General features: G+C 41.4%; 1 protein-coding gene across 1 annotated transcript; it reads left to right on the forward strand.

The window, feature by feature from the left end:
* Positions 1 to 684: 684 nt before the first annotated feature.
* LOC113163381 (anoctamin-4-like) lies at positions 685 to 23,915 on the forward strand. The gene is given in 29 exon segments (XM_026361935.1): positions 685 to 1,199; positions 3,392 to 3,466; positions 7,610 to 7,834; positions 11,658 to 11,858; positions 11,975 to 12,123; positions 12,281 to 12,430; positions 13,278 to 13,378; positions 13,608 to 13,652; positions 13,736 to 13,867; positions 14,085 to 14,191; positions 14,571 to 14,626; positions 14,727 to 14,848; positions 14,998 to 15,132; positions 15,488 to 15,584; positions 15,880 to 15,940; positions 18,975 to 19,011; positions 19,013 to 19,053; positions 19,239 to 19,381; positions 19,659 to 19,823; positions 19,960 to 19,996; positions 20,085 to 20,196; positions 20,327 to 20,384; positions 21,061 to 21,158; positions 21,352 to 21,494; positions 21,674 to 21,826; positions 21,922 to 22,069; positions 22,199 to 22,318; positions 22,672 to 22,777; positions 23,118 to 23,915. Coding segments are annotated over 29 exon segments (3,438 nt in total). The 5' UTR covers positions 685 to 973; the 3' UTR covers positions 23,313 to 23,915.
* The last annotated feature ends 1,005 nt before the right edge of the window (positions 23,916 to 24,920 follow it).

Consider the following 24,920-nt stretch of genomic DNA (forward strand, 5'->3'; position numbering starts at 1 on the left):
ACTTAAAAAACGCTCATTGCTTTTAGGGACGATGACAGGGTGAGATGCAAAGTCTAAGATGATTAAAAGTTAAACAAACTAAAGTGGACATGCTGTTTGATTACCAGGCAGCAGACACGCTCTGGTCTACACCCTTGCTTGTAAATGTAGAACACTGTAAAGGATTTCTGCAGTAGGTAAATTATTACCAGACAGATCTGGGCTATTTCCCTTGAGCCAGAGGGCCTTCCTCAGCTGTGAGTGTTTTCTTTCTCTAAGGTTCTCTGAGCTTTCACTAGTGCACTGCCATGGCTGGAAGCCACAGACTCTAATGTAGAATTTACTTTGTATCAACTGACTCAGATTTTGGACTTTAACATCTTTTCAAGCCTTGTGTGGCAATAACGAATTTAGAGGAAACTAAGTTGGTCCACTGCTCACTGAGTTTGCCAACAGCAGTTACAGCATGAGCTACAGTATAGGACTTTGTACTATCACTTATTGAGTACACAGAATGCATTTTTGTTGATTTAGCACCACATTATGCACTAGAAATTAATACTACAGTATGTACCTGTAGAAATATTCTTCTTTAACTTATACCTATATGTATTATTTAAAGTTGAGTTAAAACGACTTTGTGTTATTTTCATTCATTTGGTATTTGAGTAATAATCATTTTGGGGCTTTTAAAATCTCTGCGCTTCCTCATAGACACATTATAGTTGTCCCACAACACTGCGACCTCCCTACCCACGTGAAGCAGCCACGCCTGCAGTCGTGCGTAAAGACTGCAACATCACCCGCGACACGAGCACTGAGAGGATGACACGATGGAGCGGAGGTTAGGTTGCTTGGAGCTGGTTTGCCATAAACAGCGGTCGTTTCAAGTGTGTAGTGGCTGGAGTAAAGGATGCTCTAGGTAGTGGAGAAGTTGTTGCTTTCACACACGGAACCATGCGTAATAAAGTGTGACCGCTCCCCGGTGAGGAGGATGCTGGAGCATGAAGCAGGAGCAGACATGCGACTGGTCCGTCGGATAAATACAGGTATGAAGATCCAGGCTGGGAGCGAGCACATCGCCTCCAGCAAGGTCGGAGAAAATCCCGAAAACCAGGTCATCCGTTTGCAGTGTCAAGACGAGGTAGTGCGGGTTTGTCCGGGAAGTCCGCGCAGTCCCCGCCGCGCCATCGCGACGCGCCTCTCCTCAGGATCCGCAGGTAAAGGCATCCTATGCACCACATGAGTGACACAGTCTCATCAGTTTGTATCATCAATTAAGCTCAGTTTACTCTAATTTAAGCATATAAACAGGGTGTGGTGCTCCAGTGTGCTCCAACAACAGAATACGAGAATTAATGGAACACTTAAAATTACACCACGTAAACGAATTAATATATGAGCAAACAATTTAGAAAATTTTAATTTAGTAATAGTTATTTAACAGTTAAACTAGTTTGGATGAGCTCATGATAGTCTTAATGAAGTTTTACAAAGTCCTTCACTAAATAATTAACTGGAAGCACAAAAGCTAAATTACCCCTCATGTTGTATTATAACCTCAGCTGCAGACTTGAAGCATCCTCAGTCCAACTTAGGACACACACGCACATTTTAAAGTACAATTGCCTATAGGTGAAAAAGATAATCTAAACACACTGGTGCTGCATCAGAGTATCTTAACTGCTGTTCACAACAAAATCAGCCTATGACTTAATATTGTCTCACTACTGGATGCTACTTAAAAAAAAAGTCAAACATTCACATGAACCTCAATGTGAATGAAATAACTTCATATCTGAAGCTTAAATGATGTTGTATATAATTTAAAGTGCCAGGTGATGATAAATTACAGATGTCACCGGAAGCTGCTCAGAGGCTGATTTGGTTTCTACTTGCTGTGTCCCGATAGGTTTAGTAATAAATGATACCTACAGCGTTATCTCCAAACGTGTAAGGAAGCAGGAGTGCTTAAACTGAAAAGACTCCCAGTCAGTGATAAATGTCTACGCTGTGCTGCTTCGATGCAGCTGTAGGTGCTAGATTAAAGAATAAGGTTTTTTTTGGTAAATGTTTCCCAAATTGCTAAATGAATAGAGCATAGCATTTGTATTTAGTTCTCAGTGAGATGCAAAACATGTTAGGTAGTATCTTTGCCTCTGCAGAGACCAGTTAATGAGTACACTCCTATCTCCCCTGATGAGTTGGAATTCCAATTTCATCCAATAAACATCATTTGCATTAAGTTGTATTGAGACTACAGTATCTGTATTAATGTTTGCATTAGTATTAGCATCTTCAGGTATCTTAAAGCTGCAGCGTATGTATGAACAATGGATGAGATGATGAAGTGTAATGTAATAGGTGAAGAATTTTCGCTTCAGTGCTACGTTGCGTTTTAGTGTCTTTCAGCTTATAGTTTTGTATAAGCTGAGGGACTGCAGGTATAATGTTTTGATTCAGTCTTGCAACTCTCATCAACTCAGTTTCCAAAGTAAATATTGGATAGGTAAGCCTTCAACTAAATTTAATTGAACATCCATAGTCCAAGCATCAGTCAATTTTAGAAAACGGGGTGCAGATAAATCAATGATCAAAATAAATCATCAGTTGACATCTTGTGCTGCCTTTAGTTAAAATAGTATATAAAACAAACTTGTCCATCTTCTACTAGTCTGTAAATTGTGTGTGTATGTACTTACATACACAAATGTATTACATTTTATGTGCATTTTAAGAACTTCATTCAAAGTGCATCTTATCATTCAACCACATTCGTTATATTCTGTATAACAGTCATCCTGTACTGTAGTTAGTGTGAGATGCAATCATAGCCCCTCAACGAAATGATTCGATTTTGTAAAGGATGCACATCATCCTGTAGTTGCAGACTAGAACACATCCATTTCAGGATGTCACATACAAACTCTTGCAGGTCTCGAGGCATCACTCCCTTCAGGGTTAGTGCAGCAGTGTTCTTTCTGAACATCTTCCAGGTTATGGGCTCAGTCATCATTCTGCCACAGTAGATGATTTCATTCCAACTCTATATAAATTGGTATAATACGGTGCTAAAGCTGCCAGGCTCATGGATTTAATTCCCTTAACTCTGCCAAGGTCAAGGGTTTTCCCCTGTGCAGCTCAAACGTGTGGAGCAGAGCACTATGCTTGCAGGATTAGGAGTTTTATTCCTGTAACACTGCGGGGTCATGGCTTTCCTCAAGCTCTCAGGAATAGCACTACGCTCCGTGGGCTTAGTGGACACTTTTGTAACTGTAAGATACATGATTCTCTGACACAGAGAAAAAAGCAGTTTTCTGCCTTTCACATCCTTTATAGACGCAGTGGCTTTAATGACAGCTCATGGTTACTGTGCTAAAAAGGATGCCATTGATTTCTACTTTTGTCATAGACCGTGAGCCCAGCAGTAGCAGCTACAATGTCTCTTCAGGAACCTTCTACAGCTGCGTTAGTCAGATCACCATTGGTAAGTGCACTTTTATCCTGACTTTCTGCAAAGGAAAAGATTGAATATTAAGGTGTAACAGACCAGCCTGGTGTGTATAGAGGTGTGTGGTTGTTTTGTTGCAACCTAGTGTTATTTGACATGATTTAATTAAAGCAAACATGATGGATGGTCATGTGTAATGCTGCTGTTTTACCTAAATAAACCTTCCACATCTTTCTAGCATCTATTCTACTTGTGTACTGTGCATGCCTCTGTTGGAAAAAAAGCCATAGGTAGGAAAGATACAGACAATAAAAAAAAATCTGGATGTGTGGAGTTCATACCTTGCTCCTCGTCTCTACATGACGCCACAAGTTCATGGTTATCTGAGCAGCTATATGTACAGTAAGGGTGGCATTGTTGAGATGCATTGTGGGTAAAGCAGTAACCAGGTTTTGATGTGGGCACCATCAAGTGGATTTATATACAGACTCAGCAGTTGGACTCTTGATTTAAATGACAGACAGTAATGTATGCGCAGTGCATAATCTGTAAATAGGTAGTGATCTTAGATTCTGCTGCATTGCCTTTATAAAAACCTTTTACAACTTCCATAATGGTATAGGAGCGCACTGCCAAAACAGTGGTGTACTCTCCTAACCTTAGTAAGAAAGGCAGCTTTCTTACTAAAACTACTAAAAGTAGTAAGCAAATTCATTTTATGTCATTTCCCCTGACATGTAACTTTGTTTGTACGGCACGGGATGCTGACAGCATTGTTGATGAAGCTGTCTGAAATAATGTTCCTGTCTGTCACGAAACTGCAAACTCCTGCCATTTGCAATATTCAGGCTTTGTTTTTTAGTTATTTGAATAATTTCAGAGGCACGTCTGTTTAGCAGGGGAGGCTGTAAGCTGTAAGCCGTGACAGTGAGGAGTCGGAGGTTCAGCTCAGGCTACACTGCTGCTGCTGCTGCTGCTGCTGCTGCTGCTGCATGCAGGTGTTCCTCTCTTCTCTCTGTGCTATATTAAAAAAAAAAAAACTAATGAAGTGCTGAGGGAGAGCTTTGGATCGCTGAGACTCACCCCTCTTGGTTTTACAAAGGGAAAGATCTATAGCCCCGCACTCTTCAGAAAGAGTTAGTGTGCCGCCTCTGATTTAAAAGCTCTGGCCTTTGTTTGGGAGGAAAATGCTAGTCAGCATCACTGTGGGTTCTTAAAAGTTCTAATTGATTGTAATCTCTCAGTATTCCACCCTTTGCCACCGTTGTACAGTAGCGGTTTAGTGCAGTTATGCAGCCCTGAGGTGAAGATTCACTGAAGAACTAAATGAAAAATAATCAAATTGACTGATTAGAGGATTTCTGAGAGCCACAGTATGAACATGTTTGAAATCTTTAGTTGTACCCCTAGAAAGTATATTCATGCATCATCATCAACACTCTTTCATCCACATTAAGGACTTCCACCACTAGTGTCTCCATGATTACTGTTGTCAGACTTGTCATTGCCTAGTTCAGCGTGTAGCCCAGATACCTGCACCTGCATTTGTTTTCTTACCTGACGGTGTCAGGAAGTGGAGGTGCTACCTATCTGGGACTCGCTCTCCTCAGAGAGCCACCTGGGCACTTTTTTCTGATGACTGTGACATAGATAGTGCTTAGAACACACTATCTTCAAAGAGAATGTGCGCACAGTGAGTTTTGGAGGTCGTTCGGATACATGCCAGGTGTAGATTACCACCTTCGCCCCTCATGCTATTTCAGGTGACTTTCATGGGATGTTGAGGAATGTTGGCTCAATGCGGCTTTTAAATCCGTAGTCAGTAAATGGCTGTTTGTCATTGTGTTACTCTGTATGTAATTAAGTACAGCAAGTTTAATGATTTAGTCCAATTTTATCTAGTTAGTTTAATCATTGTGCATGAAGAAGCATGAAGAATGTCTGCTTTCCTGTTTTTGAGATTAACTTCGGGTGATGATAAAATCAACTACAAAGTCGACTATCAAGACTTTTATTTTCTTTTACTTCCTTGATTTTTGCCGTGCTGCATCAGCTCTGCATAGAACTGCTAGTTTAGAAGGGTTAAAGACGGCATGTTCCATTTTCCATCATTTGGAAAATGCTTGCTGGAAAAGTGAATTAGTATCTGACGCACATCCTTCCATTTCAAATTGCGTTTGACAGGAAGTTGTCTAGACATTTGTCTATTATTGGACTTTTTTTTTAAATGGGCATTTGTACAATGTGTATTTCATTTGCAAGGTGGAAGAACAAGTGTCTGTTACTTAAAATCTTTACTTTACTTTGGTAAATTAGAGTGGCCCTATGCTAATGAATAGAAATTTTAAAAAAGGCAGCTTATAAAAAGCAGTTATTTCCTCAATGACTGTTGTTGTTTGCAAATGTTCCCATGCCAAATAATATTTCCCGTATTTTATACAAAAGCTCTTGGAAATATCTTGGGTGAATTCCCCTTAAGGAAAACTAAAGAGCTTCTCGACGCTCTAGTTGCTGCAGGTGCTGACTCCAGAACAAATATTATTTTGGGGACGCCCATCCTAAAACATTCATACTTCCATTTTTCATTTATAGAATTTAAGGCTGTAAAACAGGTGAAGTGAGAAGTGTAACTTAGGTTTGCCTCATGCCTTCCTCTCAGAATTTATCCTCGAGCAGAATGTGCTGTGTGAGGACTGAGCTGGGAGGCTCAGGGACTGCCAGACGTTCCTCTACTCTGCTATTGATTGGCCTGTCTTTGTTCATTGCTGATGTACCTTCCGAATCTGCTGGGCTTTGTGTTTCACAGGAAACCATGAGATGGGGTGTGCGAGTGTGTTCCCTAGTTCCACTTGTCCCTAGTGTGTTACATAACAGCAATGTGTGGGAAATCAGCAGAAGAAGAAAACTAAAGAACTGTACAGAGTAGTGTTCTGTATTTTCAGGTAAATCATATCTAAACAGCAGGTAAATCTTTGGACCCGACACAAACAGACATGTGGAAAAAAAGTCAAACCCAACTTAAATAAATACGTTATTTAAAGGAGAGACTCCAACCGAACCCAAATTCTACTGAGTATAAACAAAAATCTGACACACAGGGGAAAAGTGACCAATACATTATGTTTACTGTACCAGTCAAACTGTCCAGTCAAAACAAACTGCATATTTAACAAGAAGTGGCTTTTGGCAGTCGCTGAATCCTGGACTGAAAAGCACTTCTTTACTTCAGTCGAGTGCTACAGCACGTTTGATGTCATTAAACAAAGAGCAAATGTTGATGTTAATTAATTTAGTTTCTGGTCTTTTTAATGTAATATACAACAGCTACAACATCAAAACTATTGGACAGTCTAGACAGCTAGAATTGTCAAAGTGCAATTTCTAAGGGCACCATGAAACACTTTGAACTTTAAGGTCTGTGTGAATGGCGTCACGATGTCAGGTTACCCTGATTTGTATAGAAGGGGAAAAAAACAGACACCTGCACTACTCCGAGTTCAGTCCTCTTGAAACTGAGAGAGAAGCCTGCTGAGATAAAGTCGAAGGCCGGAGGCTGGTTCAGCAGTCTCCTCGTGAAGAAATGAGAGGAGCAGAGGAGAAGGTGTAGCTCTTCAGTCAGCTGTTGGTAAAAGAGGGACAACTCTGTCTGACCACACTCACTGACAAATCTCCACCTGAAAATGATTTTATAAAGCTTGTTTTTCTCCTGCTGGAGTGAACATATATCTTCGTGCCTAGTTTGGTTGTTAGTTTATAGATGTTCTGCTGTTATGGGGGCATCCTGTTCCTTTTGTTTTTTCCATGCTGTTGACACATTTCACCATTAGAGGGCAACATTACTGAGGGAATAACTCGGACCAATGCAAAGCGCCAGGTACAAGTTCAGAGCACACAGAGGAGTCCTGTTGATTGATACTACTAAATTATTAAATGACTCTGTATGATTTCTTTAGAGCTGAAGCAATTATGTAAGTTTTCAGTTTCTCAAATAAAGCGCTCAGGTCTTTATATGTTTTATACAGGACATATTTTTTTGTATAATTTTAGTCAGATAAAATAAAACATTTCAATAAATTAGTTTTATAAAAGCCACACATCACTGTAATTCTTACCAAATGGCTGGTTGTTTAATCTGCTCTTTCTTATCGTTTCCTTGTTCTGGTTGTTCGGCTTCTGCAGGGTTTGACCTCGGGGGTCAAGTGGCCATTGAGTTCTCCCACTGGAAGAGTCCTTTCCCACCAGGCGGCCAGAGCCTGCCGAGTCCAGACTGCGTTCACTCTGAGGCCTCTGCCGTCCCACCCATCAGCGATTACCTCGAGCCCGTGTCCTGCCCGGCGTCGCTGTCTGTGACGCCGCTGCCCACCTGCAGCGACAGTCAGGAGACACTCTGTGACAGCAGCACAAGTATGTCACACTTAGTTAGATGAACTTCGCTTGGATTCACTTAAAGTATTGTATATTTTACCAGTGTGTGGAACATGAATATAAACAAAAACTTATGGATAATTGGAGTCAGGCATTAGCATACCTAGAATAAAATGTGTTCTCAATAAAGACGCGACAAGGATCTGAATTGTTGTGTTATTATTTTAGGCACATTACATTTGTTAATACTCTTGACTTAGATAAAGATCAGATCACATTTTATGACATATGAATGCAGAAAACCATGAAATTCCAAAGGGTTCACATACTTTATCCTGCCTCTTTACAATAAAACAGGATTATGGAATAATGTGCATGTTATTCCTGTGTGTAAGTGTGTGTCCTTGAGTGTCCAATCATAGGTCCAACTGTCATTGTTGTGGTCTACAGCAACACTGACACAACCAGACCTTTTTTTCTGATTGGCTGCTGCCAGAGCAACTTGACCTCTGATTGGCTGCCAGAGAAGCCTGAATGCCGATGAGCGGTATGCACGTCCTCTCTCTCCTCTCTCTCCTCTCTCGCTCCTCTGTTGCTCTCTCCCTCACTGTAAACATCCTGCTCATGCTTGTGTTTTTTTCTTGAGAGAAAATCCGAGCTGCCACCTGATTCTATGACAGCTCCGTCAGCGTGGCTGTGTGTTTGAGCGTGTGTTTGAGTGCGTGTGTGAAAACGTGGTGGATGCTGGATGGACCGCTACAGTGATGAGGAGTGAGGAGTAAAAAAAAAAAAAAAGTAGGGATGCTGCTTTCCCTCGTGGGACGTTGTGTTTGTTTGTCTCCCTCAGCGAGGTCATTTGCACGTTGGGGCTTGGGGGGAGGAGAGGTGATCGCCGCGCGTGTGTTGATGCATCATGCGTGTGTGTGCATGTGTGAGTGTTTGGTAAAGAGACTTCTGGCTGTTTTGGTGTCCACAGCAGCTCAACTAGGAAGCCCCGTCCATCTCTTCCCCTCTGAAGGGTGAAGCTGTCTGCATCTTCACACGGTGAGTGTCGTCAAGTTGTCTTGAAGCGAAGGCTGTTTTTTTTTTTTTTTTTTTTTTTTTATGGGTGCTGCAGTGCTGTCAGTGTGTGTTGCTGTGTCCTGCACACACTCCCCTTCATGCCGCTCCATCTCTTTTTACGCAGCTCCCTGTTACCGTGCAAACATTTGACCTTCACACATTCTCACACACTCGCTTTCTCGCTGAGCTGTCCCACCTTCTCTTCAATGTGAAAGGGATTCTTTTTTTCATTCTCCATGGTGCATCAGACATAGAAATGGGTCATGCTCTGCCTCTGTGGGGAGAGTGTGTGTGTGTGTGTGTGTGCGGGTGTGTGTGCTGCGACCGTGTCAGCCAGACACCAGTAGCAGGTTGGCCGGTGTTATACCTCCACAGCTTGGCACCAGGGAGGATGTGCAACTCCCCCCAGCCACTTCAGGGCATGATGGGCGCATTTTGATAGAACGAATGATTCCTTCCTACAAGTGACTGACATCTGATCCCCTTGGCAACACATTACACACCCCACCACCTCCCAATCTTTTATCCCCTCTCCAGCTGCAATCTTTTATTCTCTTCTAAGTGCGAGCTGTCATCTCCAGACTGGATTGTGTGACGCAAAGAACCACTTTGCAATGAAGTGTTTTTTTTTTGTTTTTTTTTAGCAGAGAATATATGTGTTTTGTTTTTGTCTCTCACGATAACTAAAAGCATAAAGATAGCAATAACAACTTTATGACTGAGTAATTGTATATGAAAACAATGAAACCCAAAGCCAACTTATAATAAAAGCTATTTAAAATGACAGTAGCCCTCGATATGTATACCTGTAGACATACACAGATGTTAATGTTGTGGTGGACAGAGCTTAGCATGAGCACTCTGACCAGTCTGCACCACATGCAGCAAGCTGTCATGCACTGTGTTCTGACACATGTCCTTGTTTAGTCAACCGAAACAAGCCGTGCACCATTTGTACCGCGCAGATGTTAACTGGAAGCTACAGTACGTAGCAATAGGACAGCACGTCTCATTGTCAGCTGACATCAGATTTTTCTCATTTCAGTTCACATCTGTATGTTTAAGTTGAAATAATTGCACCTGGGTAGCCACGTCTTCACATCAGTCTGCACCACCTGAGCAGTTCAAATCATAAATGTAGAATGAGCGCTACATGGCTTTATAAGAGTCGCCCTGTCAACTCACCTGTTGTTGAATTAGTAAGCAGAAACACTACAGTTTGGAGCTGTGGCCTGATTAATATTCACAGTCTGCAGCAAACATCTTGAAAATGAGATAAACAGCATAAGATATGAAACAATGATTACGTATCTGACACACTAAAAAATAACAGGCACCTTCTACTTACTGAACACACATACTGAACAAACTACTGGAAATTAGTCTTCATCATGATTATCATCATCAAATTGTGAACACTATTCTGTATAGTTTACAGGAAATAAGAATCAGGCTACTGAAACTAACACAATGGGATTATTTAACAAAGAGAAAACTCAACACTCCACAAAAAACAGAATGAATTTAAATGAATGGATTTTACAGCTACAAATCCTCAAACTCAACTGATTGAAATTACTTAAATGAGCAACATGATTCCTAACCTCTGCATATACAGTTTCATTATTAGACACAGCTTGAAATCTATTGTCATCTTCTAGACCAGATCAGCCTTTACTTTGTGCTGAAGCATCTACATTCAGTTATAATCATAAGCCAAGTACCTCTAACCTTTTGGTAAGAGTAGCACCGGGGGTGGCCAATCAGGTTTAGGTCTGCTCAGCCCCCCTGGGCCGTGCTCATACAGGCTATGACATCCATAACCATTGTATGTGAGCTGTAAGTTGATTATCCCACGTGTAACACTCCTTCCTAATATGCTTATTACTCTACTAGGGATTAGCTTCCATAATAGTTGTTATACCACAGATTTGTTTGTGTCTTTAAATGTTACTGTCCTTGTCCTGTCAAAGTGTGTAAAATATGAGCAGGGCACGTTTATGAGTTAAAATAGACTCTGCTGTAACTGAGTTCTGAAGAGAGCAGTCTCTTACACCTGTGTCTGACTGCTGCCAAACCTTCAGTACCATGTGACCTCAGCTGTGGCTTGGGTTACAGACACGCCATGGGGCCATTAAAGTTTGATGGATACATTGTTTGTCACTCTCTGGGCACACTTTCATAATGTGGCCTAATACTATGTGTAGAGTGTCTCTGGGAGCTAATATTTATTAATTAATTACTGTAGATAAATACTAATACTAATGCTACTACTACCAATGCTCTCTTTGTGTTTGAATTTCAGTCCTGTGATTCATACGTTCTTGTTAGGAGTCTTGTATGACCAGTGACAACTCAGTCATTTTCCATGACCTAATATAACAACAACTGACAGTTTGTATTGAATTTGTGCGTGGAAAGGATTTATAACAGCTTTTCTGCTCATTCACTGTACATCCATACAGTGAGAGTGACCATAATAAATCAGTGGTGAGTGATAGATTGGTTAATCAATACCAACGACTCAGTCAATACTTGGTCAGTTGCTGATGTTGCTGGCTTTCAGAGCTCCCTCTGAGCTCGTTTTTACTCTGCTGCCTGCATCAAGCCCTGAGCGATATACTTTTTGATGTACGTTTACTATGAGAGTAAGTTACTTGAGTGAGGGACAGATTAACATGGAAGCCACAATGTTCTGGCTGAGATGTTTGTACCTTCTTGCTCACTAAAATCCAGTTCCCATCACTATATCAAGTTGTGCTTTGAGACTGAGAAACAACGTGTTCTCTGTGTCTTTTAGGTGTGAGTTTATCTCTACATGGGTCTGAGCCCCAGCGGCAGAGCCCCCACCCACGCAGAGTCCCGCTGCAGCCCTCAACCTCCGGCTACAAGGCGGCGGACAGACCTCTTGCCTTGTCCTCCCGTGGAAGGGCGGACATCATGGAGGAATCCTCTGCTGAAGCCCCTGACTCTAGCACTCAAGATGAGGTGCCGCCCCTTGGTGAGCCCACTGCCGACGAGGCCTGAAATTCCTCACACACCCAGGGGCAACATGTGCAATACTCATATACGTTATCTATCATGTTTGTACGGTTACACCTCTGTTCTCCTCACCAGCTGTGAAGGATGTTAAAGTGCTGCTCGAGAGGGAAAGAACAGAAGACAGCAGCAGCCAGTCCAGGGACGACGACTCCACCCTGCTAAACCCAGCCACCCACAGCAGCATTCTTGATGACAACACAAAGTCAGATCCTGGCCTCCCAGAGGTCAGTGCAGAAACTCAGTGTCCGAGCTTCCCAGAGGCATCGATACAAGCTCTTTTTCCACCTATTCATCCACTCATTATAAACTATGTAAGAGGAGTCATTTAAAACATGGCAGTGGAGTCTTTTCTCATTCTCTTTGTTGTCTGTCTGTTCCCAGGGAAGGAGTAAGTCCAGTGGTCTTTGCTTCAGCGATGGAAAGAGCCACATTGATTACATCCTGGTTTACAGAAAGTCCAGCTCACAATCAGAGAAGAGGGAGGTATTTGAGAGAAATATCCGTGCAGAGGGCTTACACATGGAAAAGGAGGTAAAGACATTTGCACTAGCTGCTTATTTTAAGGATCTAATCTAAAAAGGGGTCAACTAAATAATCTTATTGTTACTAGCCTTTTATTAAAATTAAACCATAAAGTTGCAGACTGTAAAACCAAAACAACAGGGTAACAGATCTGATTCTCTGACACCTCTTACATTTCACATCATCAGTTGGTGTGTCGTTAATGTCAATAAATGAATGGAATAGCTCTAAAAGTGGCTGATTTTCACATGCTTGTCATCTCAACGGTCACACTGTCAAATTTTCAAATGCTCAGTCAATGCAAGCTCTGACAACTGAGCAGCGTTATTGGCGGGTGAGCTGCACAACCATCAAGCCATAACAAACGCGCTGATGGCAATTTTCTCCCCTGCTGCTTCTTAGTTAGCAAAAGTGCCACTTGAAAAAGTGGAAAATGTGTATGTTGTGATCTCCGTGTGTGTGTGTGTTTCTGTGTGTTTTAACACCAGCACCAACTGCTGATGCAGTAGCATCAAGGTCATGATTATCTAGAACATGCAGGGGAAGACAATGGCTCTTGTCTCCTTCAACAGCCCATTTGTGTGCGTTTCTTGAGTAGAGTCATTCTGTTATTTTTAGGTCTCTTTCCAGTTAGCTCCTGATTCATGCCTCCCACTCTTGTCAGCCAGTGCAAACAGGTGAGGAAAAGAGCGGATCCCTGCAGACATATTGATGTTGTACAGATGCTGACCCCACTGCTTACACCAACAGCGTAATGCGTTGGTTGTTGAGATGACATTTCGCAGTCGTCCCTATTTTAGCTGTCTTGTAGTCACTGAAGGTAAATTGTTGTTCTGTGTGTTTGGCTTCTTTTCAGGCCTCTTTAACAAACAGCGATGTGATTTTTCTGAAGCTTCATGCACCATGGGATGTTCTCTGTCGCTATGCAGAACTCATGAACATTCGCATGCCCTTTCGGTGAGCCACCACTATTTAGCATATAAAGCTTGTTACATGGTCAATAAAGGGGTTCTTGTTGAAAAAAAAGTTTTTAAATGCTACATGTACATGTAGAGTAAAAAGGTATCCACTAGGGGACAGACTAAACATAATTAAATATGGGATCATTCCTGACATATGGTCAAAAAACTGAAGTAGGTACATCTTCTTCTTCTTTTTGTTTCATCCTCAACTCCCCATTTTCCAGGAGAAAAATATTTTACATGCACCGACGGCACAAGTTCATGAGCAGGTGAGTGTTTAAGGAAGCAGCATGAAATCAGCCGATGAAGCTCGGATCAACCGTGGGAGCTTTAACGGAAATTCCACTTGCAGGATGGAGAAGCGCATCAACAAGTTTCGTGGCTTGCTTCCCCGCAAGCCCATGAAGTTCGACAACGACGCTCTGCCAGACCTCGAGGAGAACGAGAGCTTTACTGCCCCCTTCAGTCGATCCAGGATACATCAGTGAGTTTTACAGATCTCATTATTCAGAGAAATTAACTAAATCGTACATCGCTGGTGCTTTCTCCACTTCCTCTTTTGTACTTTTGCGACTTTAAATTCTATCTGTTGTCCCTGTCATACAAATTTAATATTTCACATTTTATGACAAATTAATGCAGAAAACCATCAAATTTTAAAAAGCTTTCACAAAAGAAATTTCCATCTCGTTTCACTGCAGTTTCATCATCCACAACAAAGACACTTTTTTCAGCAACGCCACCAGAAGTCGCATCGTCCATCACATCCTCCAGCGGGTCAGGTACGAGGAAGGGAAAAATAAGATGGGTGAGTTTTCTTCTAGCAACCCTACAGCAATGCATGGAAAGTAAAAGTTTATTTAAATGACCTGTACAGTATGTTGCATTTTACAACGGTTGCAAAGCCAGCATATACATATACAAATTTACCATTCATAGGGTTAAATTAAATTCTTCACATTCCCTGCATATGGTTTAGTTCCACGATCATCCGTTCAGCTTGACTAGCTTCCCCTATGTTCCATTAGTAAAGGGAATAAAAGTAGCATAGTGCTTAGCATAGTGAGAGGAGATGGGTGATGGGCTTATAAGCCATGAATGTAAATACATCAGATTCAAGCAGTGGTGTGTTTTACAGCATCAGCATCTGTTGCTCTTCTTTCATGATGCTCTCTGTCTGATTCCAGGGCTTAATCGTCTTTTGAGCAATAATTCATACGAAGCAGCTTTCCCTCTTCATGAGGTACTTTGACTGATCTCTGCAAAGCCACTTAGTAATTCACTCCTGTCCCATGTTGTCGCTGCTTTCTGCATCATGTATACGACTCTTTGTTTTGTAACAGGGGAGCTACCACAGTAAAAACTCCATCAGAACACACGGGGCGGAGAATCACCGACACCTCCTGTATGAGTGTTGGGCTTGGTGGGGGGTTTGGTACAAATATCAGCCGCTGGACCTCATCAGGTAACAACATTAAGACAATCAGTTGTCACGTTGAAAATTAAGATGCGGAAGAAATATTCACCTTTATCACATTGTTCATATTTATTTTTTTATAGTTATAGAAAAACTAATGCCTCTCTCAGTCCTCTTGTTCTCCGCTGCTGTTGCAGGAGATATTTTGGAGAGAAGATCGGTCTGTACTTCGCCTGGCTCGGCTGGTACACGGGGATGCTGTTTCCTGCTGCTCTCGTTGGCCTCCTGGTATTCCTGTATGGTGTCTTCACTTTGGAGCAATGCCAGGTCAGGTAAACACACCCCCTCTGTTTTCTGATGAAAATATGCGTCTCTTTTTTTAAACTAGCCGTATCGGGATTCATACCATCTGCTGCACAAATGCTCAGGAAGTGCTGACCAGATGTTTTATTCAATCAGACAATCAGGTTACTTTTCTTAATTCAAAACTAATTTGGTATTACGGATAAGGGAGCAGAGTGTGAAATAGTGTCTTGTAACATACAGTATTAGATGCCTGTTAAATGAAACAAAGGCCACTAATCTTTTTCACTATCCTAAGTTTAAAATAAATGCCTTAAATGTAAAAGCAAATGTCTTTTTGACTGTTGCTGGACTTTGTAAGCTGAGCCTAATGTTGTTTTCCAGCAAAGAAATCTGCCAGGCCACTGACGTCATCATGTGCCCCATCTGTGACGAGTACTGCCCCTACCTGAGACTGTCTGACAGCTGTATCTATGCCAAGGTACTGTCACAACAGCAGGAGCACAGAGTGTTCAGCTATTGTGTGTGTGTGTGTGTGTGTGGACTCATGGACTTGTTGCAACTGACTATGTTAAAAAGTAACTTTGACTGTTAAATGATTAAGCACTTTACCAGTCAATTAAAGCCTACTTTTGTGCCAAAATGTGCTTGATGATTGACACTTCCCGTAGTGGTGACGCTGAACTGCATAAGCACATGTAAATGTACACTCCAGTGTAGTGTAGTGCCTCAATCTATTTTGGCATTATGTTAAAGACATCCTTCCATCGTTTTAGGTCACCCATCTCTTCGACAATGGGGCAACTGTTTTCTTTGCTGTATTCATGGCTGTTTGGGGTAAGTCGAGTTTCTGTTAAAAATCTTTAAACCAGAATGAGTATATTTGCCTATTTTCACACCCAACATAAGCATAGTTACATTAGCCTTTGTTTCGAGTTGTGTTTCTGTCCACCTGTTAAATGCAAGTCCTGTTGTAGTTTCCTCTACCTCCTATGGAAAATATGTAGCTTTGGAGCTGTTACATCCTCCGCTGTGTTTGCCTTCAATGTTCAGGGTTTTGTTTACTTTTGGTAAACACCAGGATCCTCATGGAGGGTCATCAGCGTTGAACAAGGTCCCAGGGTATGGAAGGTGCTAACAGAGCGTTTGTGCTGGGTTCATAATCTTCAACAGCAGCAGTTGAATAAGTAACAGCAGCAGGAACAAAGACCTGATTGCTCGATTGCTTATAAATGTCTATGTGGAAGGTTGAGGGGGCTGGAGACATAAAAAAGAAAGAAAAACCAACTTTAATCTGTCTGTTGAAGTAAATAATATACAGTTGTCCAGCTGAACATTCTTAGATTCTCATTTTTATTAGAACTGATTATAATCTGGCTCATGGCATCTAATCAAATTTGCTCTGAATGATATGGATGTAGCATTTGCTACATGAGACATAAACTATGTATGTGGATTGCATTTGCATGCTGATTAATGCATTGCAATTAAAAAAAGACATAGTAAGAAAACTAATTTTAATGCCACTTTATTGGTCTTAAAACATCAGTTATTTCATATTAATATTTAATTTAGCTAAACAACATTCTCCTAAAAAATCGACAAGTGGCATTTTTTATTATATAATCTACACTGCAACAACAAGACATTCTCACCAATAAGTCTCTTCACAGCATCTGGGTGTTTGAGAGCCTGTTGTACTCTGTTGTCAGATCTCCAACATCTCCACATGAAGAACAGAACTAAGCACAGCTGGAGGGCAAAGGTCAACACGCCCAGCACGATAATGTTGTTGTTAACTGTTGAGGGCAAAGATGAAAAATGGGGCACAAAGTTTAGTTTGGTTATGTTTCCTCAGGCCAGGACATTTGCTTTTAAACGTGTATGCAGTCATTATAGTAGTAAATAGTTTCTGCTTTTTACAGGTAAACAAGACAGTGAATCTTAAATTCAAAATGAGAACATGTTATACTTTCTATTTTAACTGTATTATATGTTTTGGTAATGTTACAGTACCAGCTGATGATAGGTGTGGTGTTGATTCCCAGTGGGTGACCTCTGGCTGAGAAGAGCCCAGAGTGAGGTTCTGGAGGATCCCCATCAGTCGGATACCTTAGACCTTAGGGAGAGTTCCTGTGCAGCCAGGCAGAGGAATTTACTATTAACTTCTGTTTTGAGAAAGACTTTGATTCTGCACACAGAAAGGTTTTATAACAGCTTGTTTATATAATGTCTAACAGTTTGACTTCAAGTTACAGGAATGACATGTTTCATGGAGGCATTAAAGTTGGAAAAATATTAGTAAATATAAATATTAAATTAAGAGTCTTGCTGCTGTGCAGTTTTAGTAGGATGTCTCCTAAAGACACACCTCTATCTTATCTCGTCTACAAATTAACTGCAACAGCCCTTTAATCAGCTACAGACCTCTGAACCCAGTGCCAGCGTTTTGAACTGCTAAGTAATATGTTATAAATGTTCTGAACCAGATATTTTATCTAATGTAAGAAATGCATGGTTCAAGCATTGAGTATTTGAATTTCTATCTATCTATACATACAGCACATACTTAGGAAGCGATGAGACACAAAGTCAGAATTAGAGATTAGTAATATGGCATGAAGCATAATGCAGAAGACGAAAGCTGTTTTCAAAGCTGCACAGACAAGCCAGAGGCCAGTCTGGGGTCTGCAAACACATTCAAATAGTTACAGTGATACTATAGTTTGAAGTTTAATAAGTTTAAAAAAGACATGCATCTACCGACCTTATAGTCACTGCTTCTCAGTGAACTGTTGTTCCTGCTGCAGTCCAAATGAGTATGTTGCAGTTTCAGCTGCACCAGAGGATCAGCTCTAACCCCTTTATTAAGGTTCCTCAGAAGGATGAGCCCATGCTGGCTTCACATGCGAATCAGTGCCACTCATAGCAGAGCAGTCACACAGAAAACATCTCCCTCTGTTTGTATGCTCATTAGGATTGTGGAAACAAAAGAGAAATTACAGGAAAAACAGCACCGAGAAAAAAAAAAGCTCTGATCAGAGTGGAGCCCCTGCAGAAATACCGCCGCACTTTTCAGTGGAGAGGCAATGAGTAAGCTATCCACAGGACTTTGTTCAGCAGTACGTCTGTGACGTGTGTATGTGGTGAGCAGAACGGACTTTAGTGTCACTTACTTACAGAATCGTGATTGTCTTGGCATCTAAACTGTTGCCTTCACTAGTTATCGGTAGCCATTCAGGACTGAGCCAGTCACATAAATAAGAACTGATCTGGGGGGTCATGACTTCGCCTTTGGGATTTTGATTCACACCTTCAGAACTAAATGTTAGTGTTAATGTAGTGTTAATGTTAAACTATATGCAGTGCCACATTTTTATATTCTCATTTTATTTGTTAGTTTATTTGTTAATAATTTTTTTTTTTTTTTTGTAAATGGGAGAAACAATATCAACATGTTTTTTAATCATACACAGGCTGTAGTTGCAACCCAGCCAATTTTAGCATTTCCTCCATAATACTCCTTCTGTACCAAATTAAAGCTGCACATGTCAATATTTTCTTATTAAGATGGGGTAAAGTTATTGTGCTTTAAAAGGTGCCACTCATAGTGACAGGTCGATTCTGTAGTTCACTTCGGCTCTATGGAGCATTTTGGCTTTCAGCTCATTGTATTGGTTTTACGGCCCCCAACTTCAATTTTGTCTCATCGCCCTCATCAACCCATTTCAAACAATAGCAAGGGAGTCTTTTCTTACAAACAGGTTCTAATAAAACCAATGTTGACTACATGTCCAGCCCAAATGAATGCCATGGTAATGAACATTGTCACATTGAAAACTCCTGAAGTCATTTCACTGATGCATTCCAGCAACGGTCTTCCTGGAGTTCTGGAAAAGACGCAGGGCGCCTCGCGTATGACTGGGACCTCATTGACTGGGAGGAAGAGGGTAAAGGTAATTCTTAATGTGCAGGTACAAATAGTCCATTGTTCACTCAAACTGGTAAACACTCTCTGATGATGACTAATAGTCGCTGTAGCTTATTTTTAAAATAGTCATGGTCCTACATGGTAATGAACATGTTTGAGGCTTTTTGCTTTATTTTACTCTCGTGTGCCTTTACTTGGTCTTTCAGGATGAAATTCGCCCCCAGTTTGAGGCCAAATATTCCAAAAAGGAGAGGATGAATCCCATATCTGGTAAACCTGAGCCATACCAGGCCTTCACTGATAAATACAGTCGCCTCATCGTCTCAACATCTGGGATCTTTTTCATGGTAAATTTCTGGGATAATAATCAAGCAGCAGGTTCAAATTCAAGCTTTGTATTTTATTCATATGACTTTAATTGAGTAAGTTTAGATTAAAATATTATTTGCATACAATTTGGGGTTTATTTTTACATCAATAGGAAAAAAAAGCAGTTTTTCAGTTTTAACAAACCACTTAATGGCTTTGTTAGCTACCTACATTCCTTTAAACCCTATAGCTGTGATGTGAAGTTTTTATTTATTGCCACTCTGTAGTAATTTTTGCATGTCACTGTATTGTCAGATACTGGTGGTGATTGCTGCTGTTTTCGGCATCGTCATCTATCGTGTGATCACCGTCAGCACCTTCGCCGCCTTCGGCTGGGCCCTCATCAGGAACAACTCTCAGGTGGCGACGACAGGCACGGCGGTCTGCATCAACTTCTGCGTCATCATGCTGCTCAATGTGGTGAGTTTCTGCCTTCCACTAAAGTGGTATGTAGGCACCTTATTGGGCTACATCACAACCAAGATTCAAAAAGACAAGATGCTTTTAACATTTGTATATTTAAGTGATACATAAATGTTTTTACCATTTTTTAAAGCTCTATGAAAAAGTTGCTTTCCTGCTCACAAACTTAGGTAAGTCGGCTGCACCAGCACCAGCAAATCTAGTATAGTACAGTTACAAGTATGCCAGTACATTGATGTCTTGATTGTACATTCACAGAGCAGCCAAGGACAGAGTCAGAGTGGGAGAACAGTTTTACTCTCAAGATGTTCCTATTTCAATTTGTCAACCTCAACAGTTCGACATTCTACATCGCCTTCTTCTTGGGAAGGTGAGACAGTCATGCAGCATGCTGGTACAATACAGCCTGTGTCACTGCAGTTTCATTATAAGTGACATGGTTTTCTCAAAAAAGCTTGTTTGAATTTGACTGATAGTCCACGCGTGTCCTCTGTTGATAGATTTACAGGCAGGCCTGGTGCATATCTACGCCTCATCAATCGCTGGAAACTGGAAGAAGTGAGTAATGTCTTTGCATTCACATGGGACAATAACAGCAAAGCATTATGGATCCAAGTATTTCTAAATGGGGCATTAGGCTATTACTGTATGTTCAGCCACAAGGCATTTAACCCTCATGAGCAAGTAAGAGTTGCTGCCAGCTACAGTTATAGGAACACACAGGGAAATAACACACACCAAAGTGGTCCACAGAGACAGAAGGCCTGAGCCAGCGCTTTTAGGTGCTGGGCTAATGTGCTCCCACTTGTTCCCATTGCTGCAGAAATGGAAATGGAGAAATTCTCTGTAATGTGGCTTGTACAGTGCTGCACAAGTGAAGCCTCAGTCAGCTTTTTGTGGTTGTGCAGAATCGTGTATTCGGCTCGGAGGGCCACATGGATATGTGGGAAAGGTGTGCTTACAACAAAACACTATGAATATTAATGTGTGCTGGTGTTACAGTGATTCCCATTCCCAAGCCCATTCTCAAATTCTGCAGTTTGAAACTTTGACTTTGGAAATCTACTGCTGATGAACTTAATAGTGCCTATGCTGTGTTAATGGTGCTTATGTAGAACTCATCCATGTCAGACATACACACTGACTAAAGTTTCAGTGCTGCTGAACCTTTAAAAATGTTCTTGTTTACAAAGGTAACAGTGTGGTGTGACCCTCTCTCTCTTTGTTTCTGCAGTGTCATCCCAGTGGCTGTCTCATTGACCTCTGTATGCAGATGGGGATCATCATGGTGCTAAAACAGACATGGAACAACTTTATGGAGCTTGGCTCCCCGTGAGTTTTTAAAACATTAACAATAACATCCAAATGACAGGCATGACACTCTACAGTGGGCCGATCAGCCCTTCACTTTGGTCCACGCTGAAATATCTCAAAAGTCACGGAGAACAATAATAGATCAAATTACAGTAGATCACTCTATCCATAATGAATCAACAGTCCCCGTCAACTCTTGTTGCTTTGTTAGGCTGATCCAGAACTGGTGGACGCGGCGGAAACTGAGCAGAGAGCATGGACCGAACGCCAAGGCCAGCTTCCCACAGTGGGAGAGAGATTACCACCTGCAGCCGATGAATGCCTACGGACTCTTCGACGAATACTTAGAGATGAGTATGTTTGCACCCAAAGAGGCACACATCCATTTTGACTTTGATGAGTAGTGAAATGTTTCGACCTGACAAGAAAGAAGTCCAGTTGTCATGACTCAACTTTCAGATACCCTCACCCAATCTTTAAGATAAGACACAAATGATGTTAGCCTAAAGGCTTCTGATGCTTGTGATTTTCAGTTTTACAGTTTGGCTTCACCACCATCTTCGTGGCGGCTTTCCCTCTAGCCCCCCTCTTAGCGCTGCTCAACAACATAATCGAGATTCGTTTAGATGCCTATAAGTTTGTCACGCAGTGGCGGCGACCTCTGCCCTCACAAGCCAAAGACATAGGTAAATAAAGCATTTATTCTATAACTACTTTTTTTCCTCTTCACATTTTTTAATCAATGTCTAATTGAGTTTGTTTCCATTTGTGTGTTTGGCAGGGATTTGGTACGGCATTCTGGAAGGCATCGGCATCTTGTCCGTTATCACCAACGCCTTTGTCATCGCTGTTACCTCAGACTTCATCCCTCGCCTTGTTTACGCCTACAAGTACGGGCCTTGTGCTGGTCAGGGTCGAGCAGGGGAGGGGTAAGTGTTTAGTGCAGGTCATGCTAGCTATAAGTTAATTTTATTTTGATTGATTTGGCCTAACTTTGTGTAGGGAATCCAGACCTCCTAGTTTTTGGATACTATAAGTGTTTCTCATGTGTTCTCTAGGTGTATGATGGGTTACGTCAACGCCAGTCTGTCTGTATTCCGGGTGTCTGACTTTGAGAAGAGATCTCAGCCCAGGACTAATGGCTCTGAGCTGTTTGAAGAGGCTGTGAAATATTGCAGGTTGTGTGTGTTACACCAAAAACTGCGTGTAACCTACTTTGTGTGAGCGTGTTCATCCATCACTTTATTAATGATCCCTCTGACACAGAGGCTCTTACTGTGCTCCACATAAAATATCTGTAAATCACAACATGAGAAGTTCAAACCCAATTCTAAATATATATCCCAAAGAGCAATTATCCACCAAGGAGAAACATACAGGGAAAAGTTTTGCACAGTAAGAAACAAGGATAAAAAGTCATTGTGAAGCCTAATATGACATTTGACAGATTTAGTGTGTGTACATACAGATCAATGACATGGTTAGATACCAGTTTGTGATGACCTCTGACCTCAGTGTGTCAACTCCCTAGGTACCGTGACTACAGGGAGCCTCCAGACTCGGCTGAGCCCTACACATACACGCTGCAGTTCTGGCACGTCCTGGCAGCCCGGTTGGCTTTCATCATCGTCTTTGAGGTCAGTTTTAATCTTTGATAAATCACTCCAGGGCAACAGGCTGAGTTTGGGAGTAGATTGTTTTGTGAGTGATTTTAATTCACTAAAAATAAAAAAGACATCGGCAAGACAAAGGTCTCTTGCTGATGACTATGGCCCTGTCAATTATTCAAAACGTCTTTAACCCTTTTAACTTTACTTTCTAGGGTGGTGATGTAGGGTGATTACTTGAATAAGGTCCTCTGACAGGTTTAGTTTGTTTACCTGTTTAGGAAATCAACCTCATCACTGTCCTGCAGTGTAAAGGGTGTTATCCTGCATTGAACTGCTGCTAAGTTTATTTTAAAACTTTTTTTTGCAGCACATGGTCTTTGCCATCAAGACCCTGATCGCATACCTGATCCCAGACCTTCCCAAGGACCTGCGGGACCGTATGCGCAGGGAGAAGTACCTGATCCAGGAGATGATGTACGAGGCCGAGCTAGAGAGACTGCAAAAGGAGAAGAATGAGAAGAAGAAGAAAAAAGACAGGGTCCATCACAAGGAATGGCCCTGAATGTACCATCCGGTCTGGTTCAAGCTCATTCCGCTCTGTTTCTGTCTATACAACGCAAAGCAGACCACGTGAACTTCAGCAAGCTTTCAACACGTAGCTTCTCTTCTCTCCAGGTTATCAGCTGATAATGCTGCACACAGGACGGGGAGGCGCGCTGGATTTCCTGCATGATTCTGGACCCTCACATTTTTCTCCAGCCATGTCAGACCAGCACCTCCTAGTGGACAAGTGATGAACTCTGCACGAGAGTCTGCACTCTTACCGGACGTCCTCTTGAACATTTTGCAGCAGGTTTTGCTACTTCTTTTCCCCTCCAGATAGTTTCTACCACTTTGGACTCTGACTTTGGTATGCCCTCAGATCCTGAATGTAGATTTTAAGCAAGACTCAACTTTTAGAGGCTTCTTGTTTTAGATGAGAGAAAGGACTCTCCCAAGCTTACTGAACCACAAGCCCTGTTTACATTTCTCCTTGTTAGAGGAGCTCACATCTTGCTTTATTGTAAATAAAGATATTTAAATGAATGTCAGGCCATCTGCTCTGCTATGGTGTAGTGCAATCAAAAATAAAACATACTTAAAGGGCGACCTCACTGGTTTTTAACTTGGTTTCTATTGTTCATTTTTGCGTCAGCAACGCTGCAATACAATACATATTTACCTGGGTTTACCTGAAAATTGAACTTTTTCAGGCAAGCACTTACAGTTCAGTATTGAGATTGTGTATTGCTAATTGTCAGGCATTTACTGTCTATTGTTTTGTTTTTTTTTATTTAATTTTATTATTTATTATTAGTTTGTTAGTTTTTTTCCCCTAATTTCCTAACCTCAGCATCATCAGTTGTGTCTTGTTTATACCACCAGAGGGAGTCAGTTTCACTTAAAACATCTAGATTTATTCATGAACTTCTCATTAAACGTCATTACTCACGATAATGCATATTTAATATGTTCAGTCACAGAGCACTGACATGATTGTCCCTTCAGGATCTATATACGTGTTTATTTTTACATTGCATTTGTTGTTATATTGAACTAAATCATCTAAATTAACAGTGCAAACAAGTAGGATTGTACAACACGCTCTGTGTTTAATTGTTCAATGTATGCATTAATTTACATCACCTTCTACGACTCATAGACCTTTTGATTTTGGCCAGCACAATGCCACTGTGATTGGCATCCCCACAGATGCATTTTAATACCCAAACGCATGTGTTTATCCAATGTCGATCACTGTCTGGTCATTTTGAACATACAAATAATCATAGATTAGAGAGGGGAGGCTTGTCCTCCAGCATGGATTACTCTGGTGGGCTGGCCTCGGAGTAAACTCCATTTTGATTATGAAAAGCAGGGGACAGAGGAGGCAAACTGTTTTGTTTCCTATTAAGGCGACTCTCCTCCTCTGTAAGAGGATTATCCCTGACACACGCTCAGGAGTTACATAAGGCCGTCAGAGGATAATATCTGACATTTCCTCATATTCCATGTTTTTGCAGATCGGCACTTTGAAATCACTGCGGCGGGTCTGAGGTGTGGTTCATCGTTGCATGAAGTCTAATAGAAAAAATAAATCATATGGGTACAACAACATCAGAATTGTAAA

This window comes from Anabas testudineus, chromosome 23, assembly GCF_900324465.2.
Source record: "Anabas testudineus chromosome 23, fAnaTes1.2, whole genome shotgun sequence".
NCBI classification, from domain to species: domain Eukaryota; kingdom Metazoa; phylum Chordata; class Actinopteri; order Anabantiformes; family Anabantidae; genus Anabas; species Anabas testudineus.